This window comes from Camelus bactrianus, chromosome 16, assembly GCF_048773025.1.
Source record: "Camelus bactrianus isolate YW-2024 breed Bactrian camel chromosome 16, ASM4877302v1, whole genome shotgun sequence".
NCBI classification, from domain to species: Eukaryota; Metazoa; Chordata; class Mammalia; order Artiodactyla; family Camelidae; genus Camelus; species Camelus bactrianus.
The window spans coordinates 13,046,748-13,062,872 of record NC_133554.1 but is presented as its reverse complement, the minus strand read 5'-3'; the positions used below and the strand labels follow the sequence as shown (position 1 = coordinate 13,062,872).

The window sequence follows — 16,125 nt, the reverse complement described above, 5'->3', positions numbered from 1 at the left end:
ATGTCATCTCTCTTAAATCATAGGGAGTCTGTATTATTCCTATTATTCACCCTCAGCGCCAAGCCTTAAATAAGTATTGGTTGACTGAGTGGAGGACCTTGGGTATCAAGTGCTGTTTGTGTCTATTGCTTAATGTGATTTATGAGTTGGCTACTAGTTACACCCTACCTACTTTCCCTGCTATTTTCATTCATTGTTATCAGAAGGTCTGACAGATAAATTCTGGCATGAATAGGCAATGAATTCAGTGCTCCTACTTTTTTTTGTTTCTGATAGGAAAGCCTTTTTTTTTTTTTTTAATGTTTTGCATAAAAAATTAGGGAGTTTTTTTATACGTACTTCAAGCTCTATCTAACTTACATTAATATTTAAGTTGTCAGTCATACAGATATTCTGCTTTTGTTTGTAATTGTATGGTGAATTATTTTTCTGCTAATATTGGCTAAGGGTGTGATTACTTTCCTTGAATGACTTATGTTAAAGAAAAAATTATTCTGACACTTGTTAAAATGGTAAACAAGACCTTATTCAAGACTTTGCAGTAGCATACTATAACAGGGGAGAGAAATTGATCTTCCTCCAAATATTACAAGGGCAAGTAGGGGATATATAGCCAAGGAGCAAGGTGAGGAGGTGAGTGGAGGGAAAATTACTAAGAGGAGACATCAAGAGTAGGTGAATTCTTGCTAAAGGTAGGCCAAAGGCTTATTCATTAATTATGGGGTATGAGAAACTTGATCATTTATCAGGGGTGGGGGATGATTTAGCAGAATTTTTTGCTAAGATTGGACTAAGCAGGCTAAAGATGATATGGTGGCCAAGTTCAAGGCCTAGTACAAAAGAGGGCCAGGAGTGGAACTCAGTTTGGTCAAGGAGAGGGTTTTTGTCAGTTGCCTAAAGTTAAATTAGTTCTGACATACTTTGCAAATGCAAACATTGCTTACTGCTTGTTTTTGAAAGCACTGTATTAAAGTTTACAGACTTATTTACATTTAATCAGTCAAAATAATTTTCAAATGTTAAAGTTATCCCATTATATGGCTCCATTTTTATTTGAAAATGATCTTTTCTCTTTAATTTTTTATCAGTTGGGAAGATTTTTAGATTTTTAATTGTATCTGAAAGTTGCAATGCCTTTGCCTTGTTAAAAAATATTTTATCTTGAATTATTTAAAACATTAACACAGAGGCATTGTTTCACCTGGAATAATGACCTTTTAATTTCTAAACTCAGTGATTTCTTCTTAGGATCCCTGTACCTACCAGTATCTCTGCAGCATTTTAGTACCATTGACTATTCAGTTTTCTTGAAATTCTCTTCTTCTCTGGTTTTGAAACATTGTAGTTTTCTAGTTTTTTACTATTTTTTTTTTTTTTGACTTTCCTTTACTGCTCTCCTTTTTCTGTCTGCCTTTAAGTATAAATTATTTCTCTTGGCTCAGCCTGTAGAGCTGATCCATACTCATTTCTCCTCTCATATGTTCTCTGCTTCAACTCCAGAGCACTAGTCAATATTCCATGACTGTACCACTTTTATGGCTACCCTATCTACCATCACTCCTAATATTCCTTCATTAAGAATGCATTCCATCTTTGAGTTCTTGACAGTTGAAATACTTTGTCATTACACCCAACTCACACGCTGCCTCTTTTATCAAGCCTCCTCCATTTTTCTGCAGCTTGAATTAATTAATTTTCATTCTCGTACACTTTACATTTCAGTTAAAGCAATTAAGGTGCTTTTTGCCTTACCTTAGAAACAGTTGGAAATGGCTTTGTTTCTCACCAGAAGTGACAAGTCCTCTTGAGAACAAGGCTCATATCCTATTCGTCTTTTTGAGTTTTCCTTAGTGCAGTGGACTAAATGCATGTTGGTGGACTGAACTGTATGGAAAATTTTTCAGCCACCAGAAGTCTACATTCTAAGTACTGATTTAAACATTTGATTTCCCCAGGAGTGAGCAGGAGGAATATCTTGTTTTAGGATTGTAGGACTAAAGCCCCACCAAGGAAAAGGATCATGAATCATCATGTTTGAATAAGTTTTGAATAAGGCTCAACAAAATCAGAATTACTGCTAAATTTCTTATAAAAATTCTTACATGGGCAGGTTTATATTCTGATGACTATGATTTATCTATCATATTTACAGATTCTGAGCTTCTGGCTAAGCAGTTCACTAGTGATGTCTTTGCAGGCTCTTCCACTCAAAGAATATTTGGTACATCAAACTTCCCAAATAATATGTTAGGAATGTGGAACCTTGGGATAAAAATAGAGAATGCCATTAACTGATTTATAAGTAGACAGAAAATATTTATTTTAAAGCATTAGTGACTCCATTTAAATTTGTGTAATGAGCCAAGGCATCGAGGAAACAAAAAGGAGTTACAATTTTTCACTTGTAAATAACTTTTATACTAGAATGCAGATGCCTTTAATTCTTTTTCACATATAATTATAAAGTAAAATTTGAAATCACAGTAAGTTGAACATACTGCCATTTTTAATCAAATTTTGTTCTCTTTTATGTAAATCACAGATGAAACTGGGGCACTTGGTATTCAGTATAGAGTTAGAATAAGTAACCAATTTGATTTATGCAAGATTTTAGATTTTGAAAGGCCAGTACAGTTTTCAGAACTGCAAACTCCAAACTCTTGTTACCTTGCCTTTTATTTAAATTTAAGAAATTGAATTGGAACTATAGCCAAAAGTTCAAGGTTTTATGCTTGAGTAGATCTTAACCAGATTTTTATTGACTGATATATTTTTCTTTTATAATTTGCTATTTAAATATCTAAGATTAGATTTCCTAAAAAGATTTTTTTTTGGTCAAATATGTACAGTGTTCTTAATGACAATGACAAGCTAATTTTTAAAGACATTGTACTAGAGAATGTTTGTGATGATCCTGAACATCTTAATGATATTCAGAATCAGAGAACATGTATAGAGAAGATAAATATGGTCTGTATAGTTAAATTTTTTAAATAATTTGGTACAGGTTTTCTTTCTTTCTTTCTTTCTTTCTTTCTTTCTTTCTTTCTTTCTTTCTTTCTTTCTTTCTTTCTTTCTATCTATCTATCTATCTATCTATAGTAATAGCATATATATGACAGAAGATTCTGCTTTCTAAGACTAGTTATTTGGCTTTTTCCTATAAAACCCTTGCCTATCCATTTTGTTCATGATTATTTAGCAACATATAGTGTTAGAGTTTGGAGAGACACACACAGCAAACTCAAAATGTAATTTGTTTTAATCAGCTTTTCACAAATTAAGATCAGTGTGTCACATCCCCTACTACTGTATATACATAGTCCTAACCAAACACAGTCTGGCAGCTCCCTGCTTGAGTTTGAAGGCTTATCCTTTATTTAATATAGTTCTTTTTTGTTTTTTTAGGGGCAAGGTAATTAGATTTTTATTTATGTTTAATGGAGGTACTGGGGATTGAACCCAGGACCTCATGCATGCTAAGCACATGCTCTACCACTGAGCTTTACCCTCCCCACTTAAAGTCTCATCCTTTAGATGCTAACCTTTGAAATATCTACATTCTGACCAAACTGCCTACTGTAATTCTAGGTTGAACTGTCATCTTAACACTTATTTTTGGTTACTTACTGGAAAATAAAGTTCTTTCTTATTGTTTGTCTTTTATCTTGGGTCCATAGTGTAAATCCTTCGATAGGTTATCCTTTTCCTAGTTTCTGAAGTATAGCAGAATACAACAGTTATTCTTTGTTTTTTGTTTTTCTATCCTGTTACTGTATGTTTTTCTACAGACTTTTACATATGCTCCTTTGGCTCTGCTTATAATATCCTTTTTCTGCCACAATCTTCTTTCTTTCCCTGGTCAACCTTTAGATGTTCAGCACATACCTCTTTAAATATCAGGACCTCTAGGGCCTACCTGCTTGTGTGCTCCCAGAAAGGTCTGTGTGTCTGTTCTTTCATTGTACTTTCCACACTGGATTCAAATGACCAATTTTCTCTCTACTAGAATCTAAACATAATTGTTCACAGTCATATATATGATTTTTAGCACAATATCAGGCACATATATTTTCATTGAATGTTACAGAATATTAAATGAACTTGACTATAGCTCCTGTACTTTTTTTTCCTAAAAATACTTTGAAAGGTTCTAATCTACCACATGCAGATTGACAGCTTACTAGAGGAGGCACTATACTCTGTGTACATTATCTCATTTAATCCTTGTGCCACTTCTGAAGTTCACTTTATCTCCATTCTAAAAATGAGGAAACCATGGCTATGAAAAGTTGAAGATACTGTCTTGAGATCAGATGGCTAATAGGTGCCAAAATTGGGATATTTGAACCCCAGAGTATATGCTTATTATCATTTTAGGACTCAAAGGCAGTTTATTGATACATAGTCATTTTATTCTTTAATCTTTTATGAGTAGTTTGTAATTGCAAATAAAAGGAGTTGGTCATGTGGTGGTTGTGGCTGTGGTGAGTCATCTTCCTCAGACTCACTTCAGACAGTCTTGTAGATTCCCTTTTCCAATTTCCTTTCTTCCCCCTTGGGATACCTTCAAATGATTGCAATGTTATGTTTCTCTTTAAGAATTAATTTCATTTGATCCAGGTGAGATCATTGAATGATTGCCTATTTGTACTAGACAGTGAACTAGGTAATCAGAAGAACTATGATTTTAAGAATTATGTTTTAAGACTAATTGAGATTGATTTCCCTTAATGCTGGCCATATTTTCATAGAATTTAGCTATTTTATTTGGAAGAAAGTATGTGTGCTGACTCTTTTTTGTAAATATGTTTTTGACGTTTCCCTAAAATGTAGAAGAGTAAATAGCCTGCTAACTCAGTGGTTTCTTTTAAGTAGCAGAATCTGGATCCTGAGGTAATTATTGTAATATTTTTGTCTAATTTTAGGGCCATTGAACCCATTTTGATTATTTTTCTTTTCATATATAACTCATATATTGTCTCTGTTTTGGCATTTATTATCTCAACTAAAATATGCATATTATTATATTCCCTTGCCACATTTTAGTTTGCAATGTTAAAACCTTCTTTCAATAAGAAAAAACTACTTCAGTGATCCTTAGGCCATAAACCGCCTAGTAAATCTGCACGTCCCTCCTTCATTATCCTCTTAGCGGGTTGTAACTGATGTAAGGCTTACAGCCATCTTAAGTAGACCTCAGAAGGTCATTGCTTTTGAGAACAGGTTGCTTCCTCAAAAATGTAAAAGAACTGTGTTACTGTTTGAAAATATTTGGATATTTTGCCGGGCTTTTTTTTCTTTTTTTTAAATGAGAATTCATTTCTGGCATTAAAGAGCTATTTCTGCAGCTGAAGCCTCTGGTAAGGTGGGACTTGATTAGGATGGCCCAAAGTGGAGGCCCAGAACTATTTAGAATGTTGGGAATATGGTATGCTGCTGTTGCGAACCAGAAAAAATTATACCTATAGGTGGGTGATAAAAAATTCATTCCTATTTAGCTAGTAACGTATAAGTTTTGGTATTGATGTGTGAATTGCAAATAGAGTAACTACTGTGGCTTTTACCTCTAACTTTAAGTGAAAATAAGTTTAGTTATCTCCCTCTTCCCAACAGTTCTGTTGCCAGCTCATATAAAATGTTTGGGTAATGATAATATAGTATATATAATTTACTTTAACATGCTTTTGCAAATATTTAATTAACAAAATTACAGTCTATAACCAAAAAATGAACAGATCACGTAAACTTAAAAAGGAGCTCTAAACCATGATTTTAGTTGGTAATTATGACCAATCTGATCATTTTTTTTTCTTCCAAATGTGTTCTACTTATCTTTCCACATTTCTACTTCAGCAGAAAAATTCTGTTTTTTAAGGAGATTAATAAACTTAGTTTTCAAAAGTAAAAACATTTGGGAGGCAGTTGATGTAATTTTTCTGTTTTCTAGTTTAGTGTGTTAACTAAACACCAATTAATCAGAAGTACTTACTGAGCATCCATAATATGCTCAGTACCTAGAAGTATAAAAATAAGAACATAGTTTCTGTCAAGGCTGCTGTCTTCCTCCTTTTGTTTCAGGGTCAGATTTTTTATCTGCAGATCTACTACTTGGAAGAAAGTTTAGAATTTGAGAAAGCTGTTTCTCTGAGGAACAGAAAAGGTTTCTTTCTTTCACATCGTAAATGGAGTGAACAGACTTCTTATTTAGAAAAATGAGACAGTAATGCTCAATTTATGTATCAGACTCTAGTGTTACTCTCCCTATTACTAAATTTTTAACGTATTCCTTTTAAATAAATTCAGTCATCTAGGTATTTGAAGCAGATACTTCTGTTTTAAAAACTGGAAGCTATATGCCTATGTAGAAGTTTAGTACATTTTAAAAATCAGTTCCAGTTCGAAAGTAATTGGACCTTTGCAAAGGTTGATTTATCAGGAGGTTACAATATAGTAATGAATGTTGTATATTTGTTATTTGGTTAAAAAAGAAAATATATATGACAGTGTGTACTTTTGTATGAAAAACTTACCTTTTTTGTATCATGGTCTTTTTTGAAGATTTTTCTCTAAAATTTTAAGAATGAACTTAGCTGTTTGATTGTTTAAAACTGTGAACTAGGATTTTATATAATCTGAGAAATCATACAGTGGTTAAGATGCTAGAATGAAAGTATTGGAAGTAATCTTCCCAAACAACCAGGTGACAGTCAATTAAATACTATGATTATAGTTATATGAAAACATGCAGTTATGTTTTCTTTTTCCTTTTTTTGATTACCTACATTTTTAAATATTTTTCATGCAACAAAATCTATTACTAGTTTAATAAAAACAAGTAATACAAATTTTAAAATTAATCTAGTATTATTAGTACTTTCATTTTTTAACTTCTTAAAATGTATTATATAACTTGGTTACTCAGTTGTTTATAATTACTTCTAGTAAATAATAAATAATTCTATTCCCTTTTGATGCCAAAAGTATAGGGTAGCTTCACTGTTGATCTTGGAATCCCTCTCCGTAGGTTTTGTGTATCATTAAGAGGCACTATTCTCGGGAAGGGACAGACTGGGATTTCAAAATGTAGAATAGATAAACGAGTATACTGTATGGCACAGGGAAATAATATATATGAGATCTTGTGGTGGCTCACAGCAAAAAAAAAAAAAGTGACAATGAATATGTGTATGTTCATGTATAACTGAAAAATTGTGCTCTGCACTGGAATTTGACACAACATTGTAAAATGACTATTACTCAATAAACAAATGTTAAAAAAAAAAAGAGAGAGAGAGAGAGGCACTATTCTAGGGACAGCCAAGTCACGAACTTCCCAGGAGAGCATTCTTCTTTGTAAAATGTAGGGACTAGTTAGAATCAGTGTACTTGACTCCAGGTGCATACTGTCAAGACCTCTTTTGTTTTCAGATATGGCAGGCGTAAGTCATTCTCATGAATTTTTCCTTGTATGTCAGAATAAGGATAGTAGCTTTCTGAAAATCTCAGTTCTTTGGTCTACTGGTTTGTGATAATGTGTACAAAATTCTGTACCTCCAGCACAGGATTTTTTCCTTCATTTTTATATTTTGCTTTCAAAAGAAATTCACTCCTGTGTCCTTAAGTAAAAACCTCTCTTTTAGGTTTCAGACATAATGAGCATCAGGGAAGGGTAGGGGATAAGAAGGAAAGATAGAAAAACATTAGCTTTACGTCCTCAGAGCCCCCTTGAAGGTCAAACAAGAGGAATATAGTTTTTCTTAAAATTTTATAGAAGTTGGTGGAATTTCTTTTCATTTATTCACCACTTTTTATGGCTATAGTACTTGTATCAATACAGTATAATATGCATATTGATTTGACTGTCTGTTAACTATCTTGCTGGTGAGGAAAAAGTTTTCCCCTTGAATTTTTAATTAAAACTGCTAAGGAATAGAGTAAGAATGAATGCTTTGAAGGCCCTAGGAATTTAAAGTGCATTGTTCTTGGAGGAGATATAACTCAGTGGTAGAGCGCATGCCTAACATGCACACGGTCCTGGGTTTAAGTCCCTAGTATCTCCACTAAAAATAAATAAATAGATAAATAAATAAACCTAGTCCCCGCCGCCAAAAGAACTCCTGCCTCTAAAGTACATTGTTCTTGTCTCCCCAGGTAACTTGTAAGCTATTTGTCCATCAAAAAAAATGTTTATGGAGTGCTCAAAATGTACCAGGTATTATTCTAAGGATTAGAATATAGCAATGAATAAAATAGACCAAAAAACCCTGCTCACAAGGGGCATATGCTCTAGCTGGAGAAGATAACAATAAATAAAACAGACAAGACTTAGGGAGCAAAATAAAGCAGGGAAGAGGGATGGAGGAGTGTCATTGGATGCAGTGCAGTTTGGAAGGTCTGAGAATGTGACATTTGAGTAAAGAACTGAAGGAGTTGTGGGAATAGCCATGCAGGTATATTGGGAGAAGAGTGTTAAAAGGTTTTGAAGCAGAAAAGTGCATGATTCTGCTTAAATTTTTCTTTTGAGATAATTTTTTTATTAGTTGTAAAGTAGTAGTCCCCCTCCCATTTTTATGAATTGTCTGTCTGTCTTGTACTTGTTAATCTATTGTAATCTTAATGCTGTTCAGTTGCATATAATGATGATTTAAACTCTCTATTAAACACCTGACTGGTCTTCTCACTTCTGTTCTTAGCTGCCCACCAGGCTGTTCTTAACTCAGCAGTCGAGTGATCATGCAGATTAGATCACGTCACTCCTCTGCTTCGGACCCTAGAGTGGTTCACACTTTCACTTAAAACCAAAGTCCTTACCGAGGCCTGTATAATCTGACCCTCCTTTTCTCCCTGTCTTTACCTCCTGTTACTCTCCTGTCACTATTCTCCCTGTCCCTGAGTTCACTTTAGCCACTCTGTTCTTTCTCTTCCTTGAGCTTGTTAGACACGCTGTCCTCTCCAGGCCTCTACCCTTGTTCCTTCTGTCTAGAGTGTTTTTTCCTCTGTGATTTGCCCCCTTGCCTCCTTCAGATCTCTGCTCATGTTACCCTCATAGTACAATCTTCCAAAACCACTTTCTCTTCATTTATTCAAATCTTTAATATTATTTATAAATTTTCCTTCATAAAAATCTCACTTATTAAAGTTTATTTTTAGATATTTAGTTCTTGTGAGGGAATTGCTATTGTTATACTTTTTTCTTTTTTATATTTTCTTACATGTTATAAATGTTATATAGGAAAAATCATTGATTTTTGTATCCCTACAAATTTTTTAACTCAATTTTAATTTGTAAATGTTTTCTGAGTTTTTTGATATGTATTCTACTTATATGCAGATAATTACCTTGCTTCTTGTTTTCTAATATTTTATACTTCATATTTGTACTTTCTTTCATTGGTGAGAATTTTCAGAATCATCTTAAATAGTAATTGAAGGATTCTACTTTAAGTTGGAAAGTAATACATGAAAGACTTTGTCTTCATTCTAGTAACATGAAATCACATAAACCAATCATAATCTTCTTTAAAGCCACTGAAGATACATCAATAGAAAGAAATCTTAAGAAACAAAATGAAACTGAACTCCAGAGGGACAAAGCCCTTCCTAGGTGATCAAGGGATGTAAGATGCTTTCATTTCTGAGGCCAGATGCTGAAATTCGGGGTAAGGCTGGCAGAGGAGTGAGCCTGCCTAAGGACAATCTTTGCTGGAATGAGGACAAACTGGCCAAACTTTGAGAAACCTGTTTCAGATTTAAATCTGAAGGAACCCCAAATGTGAATATAATCCTCTCTACACAGTAATTAATTCTCTCATGTGGAAATTTTGCTGAGACTGGGGCTAGGCTGAAAAGTGAAAAGAGCTGTTGATTATGTGGTTTCATGGCCTCACTATTTTGAAATCTCAGAATCTTAAAGGTTGCAGTGTCAAGGCTGCGTGGGCCTGAGGTGCTGTCGTTTTATGGAATCGCAGTCTTGAAGTCTTGTGGTTATGCAGTTTCAGCACTGGGATTGGCAAACATTTTCTTAAAAAGGCAAATCGTAAATCAGTCAGACTTGTAGGCCATATGGCTCTGTTATAATTACTCAACTCTGCCATTGTAACACATTAGCAGCCATAAACTATATGTAAGCAAGTGGCATTGTTGTGTTCTAATAAAACAATACTTATATAAACACGTATGCAGCCTTCAGGCTGGAGTTTAATAGACCCCTAGTTTCAAAAACAAGCAGTTTCTGAGCTCTCCTGAGAAGAAATCTGAATTAACCTTAAGAATATTTGAACCAAAGGTAAACTTAGTCTAACCAAAACTGCAACTAAACTCCCATCCCAAATCTGTTATGATTAATAATACCAGATGGAGGTTCAGGACTGGGCATTTCCTGTTATCATCATCCCTCTTTGTAGATACTGACTTCCATATGATACCATTTAATTTAGTCTGAAAAACATCCTTTTAATATTCCTTTTGGTGCAGTTCTCCTGTTAATGAATTCTCAGGTTTTGTCTGTCCAAAAAAATACTTTATTTTGCCTTTATTTTTGAAGGATATTTTCATAGAATATAGAACTTGAGATTAATAAGATTTTTTTTCTTTGAACACCTTTTTTCTCCCCATTGTCTTCTGGCTCTCTTGTTTCTGAAGAGAAATCATTGCATATCTTAGTTTCCCTGTTTGTAATGTGTTTTTCCTCCCCCTCATGCTGCTTTTAAGATTTTTGCTTCATCAACTTGTTTCTTGCCTTAGTTTGATTTTCTTTGAATTTTTCTTGCACAGAGTTCATTGAACTTCTGGACCTATGTGATTATAGTTTTAATCAAATTTGAAAATTTTTCATCTGTTGTTTTAAATAATTTCTGCCCACTGTTTTCTGGGACCTTGATAATATATGTGCTATACTTTTAATACTGTCTTACAGGTCAATAAGATTCTAATAATTTTTTCAGTCTTTTTTCTCCTTATGCTTTTATTTAGACAGTTCTGTTGCTCAATCTTCAAATTCACTGATCTTCTGTGTTTTTTAACCTGCCATTAAATTCTCCCATGAATTTTTTAAAATTTCAAATACAATTGGCCCTCCATATTCACGGGTTTCACATCCACAAATTCAACCAACCGCGGATCAAAAATACTGGAAAAAAATGTTTTCCAGAAAGTGTCAAAAAGCACAACTTGAATTTGCCATGCACTGGCAACTATTTACATAGTATTATAAGTAATCTAGAGATTATTTAAAGGATGCAGGAGGATGTGCAAATATAGGTTATATGCAAATACTGTGCCATTTTATATAGGAGACGAGCATTCTCAGATTTTGGTATCCTTGGGGGTCCTGGAACCAATCCTCCATGGATACTGAAGAATAATTGTATTGTTTCTTCGTTCCTAATAGTTCCATTTGCTACTTAAAAAAAAAAAAAAGTTTCCATTTCTTTTCTCATTATAGTCATGGTTTCATGTCTGTTATTTCTATCCCGCTTGTTATTTTTGTATGCTAGACATTATAAATGTTAAATGGCTAATTAGGTTCTGTTAGCCTCTTTTAAAATAGGAAGTTTGCTTTTTTTGATAGGCAGTTATCTGTGGATCAGCTTGATATTTTCAATGATTTTTTTTTAAGCTTTGTTGGGGCAAGTCTGGAGTAGCCTTTACTCTAGAGTTAGTTCTTCCCCTACTAATTAAGTGTGACCCTCTGAGTCTGTGAATGTTCCCAGTGTTCAAAAAGGTTGACATAACATTGTAAACTGACTATACTTCAATAAAAATATTTATATACCAAAAAAAAAAAAAAAAAAACAACCCACCAAGGTATCTCCACTCTGGTTGTTGAGAACTTAGGCATCTCCTAGCCCAGCCTCAGTGAATTTCACCATATGCACACGTGGCTTAGTACACTGCCAAAACTCAACAAGACTCCTATGCATATTTCTGGAGCTCTATCTCTATATAACTTTTTCCACTCCAGTACTCTGCCCTGCAAATTTCAGCTGCCTCAACCTCCCTGAACTATAGCTTCTCTTCTTAACTCAGTGAAATCTCGTGGCTTAGGTTCCTCATTCCTTGCCAAGGTGTGGAAAGAGACTGCAAGCAGAAAGCCAAGGCAATGGAAGGACTCACCTTGTTTGTTTTCTAAACTTTCCTTCAGTTCCTTAGAGGGGAAAAAAAGGCACATATAAAATGTAACCATAGTTGGAGCTTATCTGTGATTTTTAAAAGAAATATATCTTCTGATGATTAAGGAGAAAATGATGTTCATGTTTTCGTGATGCCCCTGTTACATATCACATTATAAATCCTATTCTACCTTGTCTCTCACTTACTGACTTTATTACTTATAACATTTTATCATATTCTTTTTCGTTTATTTAATAAGTATTAAATGTGTAAGTGGTTACCATAGCGACAGGATGAATCAGACATGGATTCTGCTATTAGAGTGTTTACTGTGTAGCCAGGAGAGACTACGTATATAGAATTTTAAAATCCAAGCTGGAGATTAAAATTACCAAAAACGAGTACAGATAAAAGTGGTGTGGGAAGCCGAAAAGCAATGTCTCGGTTGTTTATTATTTTACATGTTGGACTTAAACAGCCTGCTTAATGGGAAATTGCAAAAATTGTTTCCCATTTTAAAGCCTCTTTTATGTGAATTTGAATTTAATTTTCATGCCACTTTAGATATAATGTATATGTCTTTCAGAGTTTTTGTTTTAGGTAATTCTTTTAACGTCTTAGCTGGGAAATTAAAATATATCTTTAGAAGTTGCATTATCAGGATGAACTAACTAATTGCCCAGAAAAGAAGAGTGAGGTTTTATAATCTTATTTGATTTGATTGTCAGTGGAGGAATCAGACATCATTGATCTGGAGAAACGCTATTGGTTGCTGAAGGCTCAATCCCGAACTGGACGATTTGACTTAGAGACATTTGGCCCATTGGTTTCACCCCCAATTCGTCCATCTCTGAGTGAAGGTAGGAATCATTCTATTTTCTACAAATGTTCTTTGCTAAACAAATGAGCCCGTATCTGATTTCTAACCAATACACCTTAACTCTAAAAGGCCATAGCATTACAGATTTGCAAGTTTCTTGTAGATAGTGTAGTTTAGTGCAGAAAAACTGAATTGAGAATTAAGACTATAGTCTTGAGATTCCTATTCTACCTTTGGAGCCTTGCGTAAGTTGGTTTACCTTTCTGCAGCTGAATATTCTCATATACAAAATGAGTTTGACGAAGACATTCATTATGACACTGTGCTCCAGTGCGGTGCCTCAGCGTCTGTGCAGGGATCAGGGTGGCGGACGCTGACTAGGCAAAGCTCTGGGCTTCCGCGCATGACCCCACCTCTTCCTCAGCTGAGGAGTGTCTACTGTTTTGCTTTTATATATAAGAAGGTTCCACTGCTGCGTCCTTCCCCCACCCTTAAAAAATTAAGAAGCCACTGGACTAGACCATCTCTAAGGTCCCCACTTAGCTCTAAACTTTTCACTGCTATAACCTTTTTTTTTTTTAATGAGGTTTACAAAGCGTAGTTGTGGATGATATCACAAAAACTATATTTGAAATTTGAATGCTTGGGTTCTGTTTCTGGCTCAGAACTTTTTAAAAAAACTTTTCTTACTTTTAGCAAGTCATTTAACTACTTCTTAGCTTTAATTTTCTGCTCTTTAAACTGAGGGCACAGAATTAGATTCTTGAAATAGACAGTCTGTATTCTTCAGATTACTGGTGTGTTTCAGAAATACTTGTTAGGGGAGCCAGGACAGGGCTTCCACTTACTTCACAGTGCAGTTGTGGTTTTACCTTTTTAGAATTGGAGATTGAGAAATCATTTAATTTGAAAACAAAATTATTTCATTTCTATTTTTTACGAAAAGTTTGGAAACCACAGGATTAGATTATAAGTTGCCCTTTATTTCTAAAACTTGAAATATTTATTTATACAGATTAAGTAGTACAGTGAAGACTGTAGCACAGAATTTCTTTCTCTTATAATATAATGTGTTATTTTTCTTTGCTTCATGGAGGAGCTGTATGAAGCTTATTAATAACAACATAGTATATCTTTGATAGACGGTTCAATTTTTCTTCTTCTTTTTTCCTTTTTCTTCTCAGTCTTTCCAAATAAGGATGATTGTGGCCTCTGACTTTTTTTCAGTTAAGTTTTTAAAATATATTTTTATTTTTTACATACTACAATCATTTTTGGCTTTTGGAGTTTATATAAGATAGAGACAGGTAGGCAAACAAAAACACTAAATGACAGTATTTTCTTCTAGGAAGTTAAATTTTAGTTATAATTATGCCAGGAAAAAAAAAGAAATACTTCCTGAGACAGTGGAAACTACTGATAACTTTTTTTAAATTAAGTCAGTTTATGGGAGTCATGCCTCCTTTCATAAACATGTCATTATTAACAGGAAGTTTGTTGGTTGTGATTTATGCTGTCTTTTCCTATTTTACAGGTTTATTTAATGCCTTTGATGAAAATCGTGACAATCACATAGATTTTAAGGAGATATCCTGTGGGTTATCAGCCTGTTGCAGAGGACCCCTGGCTGAAAGACAAAAATGTAAGTGTGTTAAACATTGTCACAAAACGTGCAGACTATACAGAGAAAAACATTAGCATTCATTCATGTAAAAATCATCTGATTAAAATGGCTTGAATTTTCATCACTTTGGCAAATAGCAATCTCTTGTTGAGGTTTTTTCTGAGGTCAGTGTGAGGATTCAATCAACTATTCTCTTTTACTGTAAAGTAATTTGGGATTTGGTTATTAATGATGAGATTGATTTTCCAGATGAATGTACAATTCATGATAAATGAACTACATCAGTCATGATGTGTTTGAAAATATTAAGCATATAGAAAATATTTTCTGGTAGTCTACATAGAAAATTTTGTGTCTTGCTTAACTTGAATTCCAACTTATTTTCTATCACATATATATTGATATTTTATTAGCAAAATTAAATTTATGATCAAAGCACAATTTTATTAAATATTAAAATAGTATTTTAAACCTAGCTAAAATGTTATAGCATAATTTATAAGAATTACATTAATAAACCTTAACCATATTTGAGAAAATGCAACAGTTTACATTTAATTGGAACCTAATTCTAATGTATTCACTAGGGTTATTATCTCTGCATCTTTCTAAAATACAGCTTCACAAATATTGCATATTTTGGGTATGACATTTAATATTTTGATATTCTTTAGTAATGTTGTACTGTGATGCACTCAGTTAATTTTATAGCATAATTATTATGGGGGTGTATGAAGTAGATAATTATTTAATCTTAAAAATTTAGATTTCTTTTTTCTTCCCTAATAGTATGCCATTACTCTAACTTGGCTTTATGATAGATTATTTGTTCACATTAAAGTTGTGATATTAAAGAGGCTGAAATCTTTGTTTCTCAATTGAGGTTTATTATTGCCTTAAAATTTTTGTAAATTTCTTTTCTTGCCAGTGGACTAATGGAAGTTAACCAACTAGACTAACTAGCAAATGAGCTAATTAGCAAACTGCTGATATTTCTGATTCTTAGCTTGTTATATATAAACTTCATTGAAGACTTGAAATTGTTCTTTGGCAAAAGTATTTAGTGCACATTAATTACATTGGAGAGGCAAAAATCTTTATACAGTCATTCCCTCATTATCTGCTGAGGATTGGTTCTGAGACCCCCTCAGATACCAAATCCATGGATGCTCAAGTCTTATGTAAAATGGCATAGTATTTGCATATAACCTGTGCACATCCTCTTATATACTTTAAATCATCTCTAGGTTACTTATAACACCTAACACAATGTAATTAGTTGTAAATACAATGTAAATGATATATAAATAGTCAGTGAGTAGCAAATTCAAGTTTTGCTTTTGAGAACTTTCTAGGAAAATATTTTATATGGATATTTTTATTTTTTATTTTGTGGTTGTTTATACCTGTGAATGCAGAACCAATGGGTACAGAGGGCTGACTGTACCAGTTTTTTGTTGGTTCTTAATGTAAGTGGAATATTTTCAGCATTGTAAGAATCAACTCTGAAGTGATGTTTTAAATATTAGAAATTAATTTAAAGGCTTGAATTACCTCCTCAAAATCT

The 16,125-nt window shown here is 33.4% G+C and overlaps 1 protein-coding gene across 3 annotated transcripts in view; it reads left to right on the top strand.

Annotated features, from left to right (window-relative positions):
* Positions 1-16,125, top strand: part of USP32 (ubiquitin specific peptidase 32) — a 167,618-nt gene that overhangs the window by 93,721 nt on the left and 57,772 nt on the right. For all 3 annotated transcript variants that reach the window (XM_074342650.1, XM_074342651.1, XM_074342652.1), the window contains 2 exons: positions 12,843-12,974; positions 14,469-14,576. In XM_074342650.1, the coding sequence (XP_074198751.1) occupies positions 12,843-12,974; positions 14,469-14,576 (240 nt within the window). The remainder of the gene's footprint in view (positions 1-12,842; positions 12,975-14,468; positions 14,577-16,125) is intronic.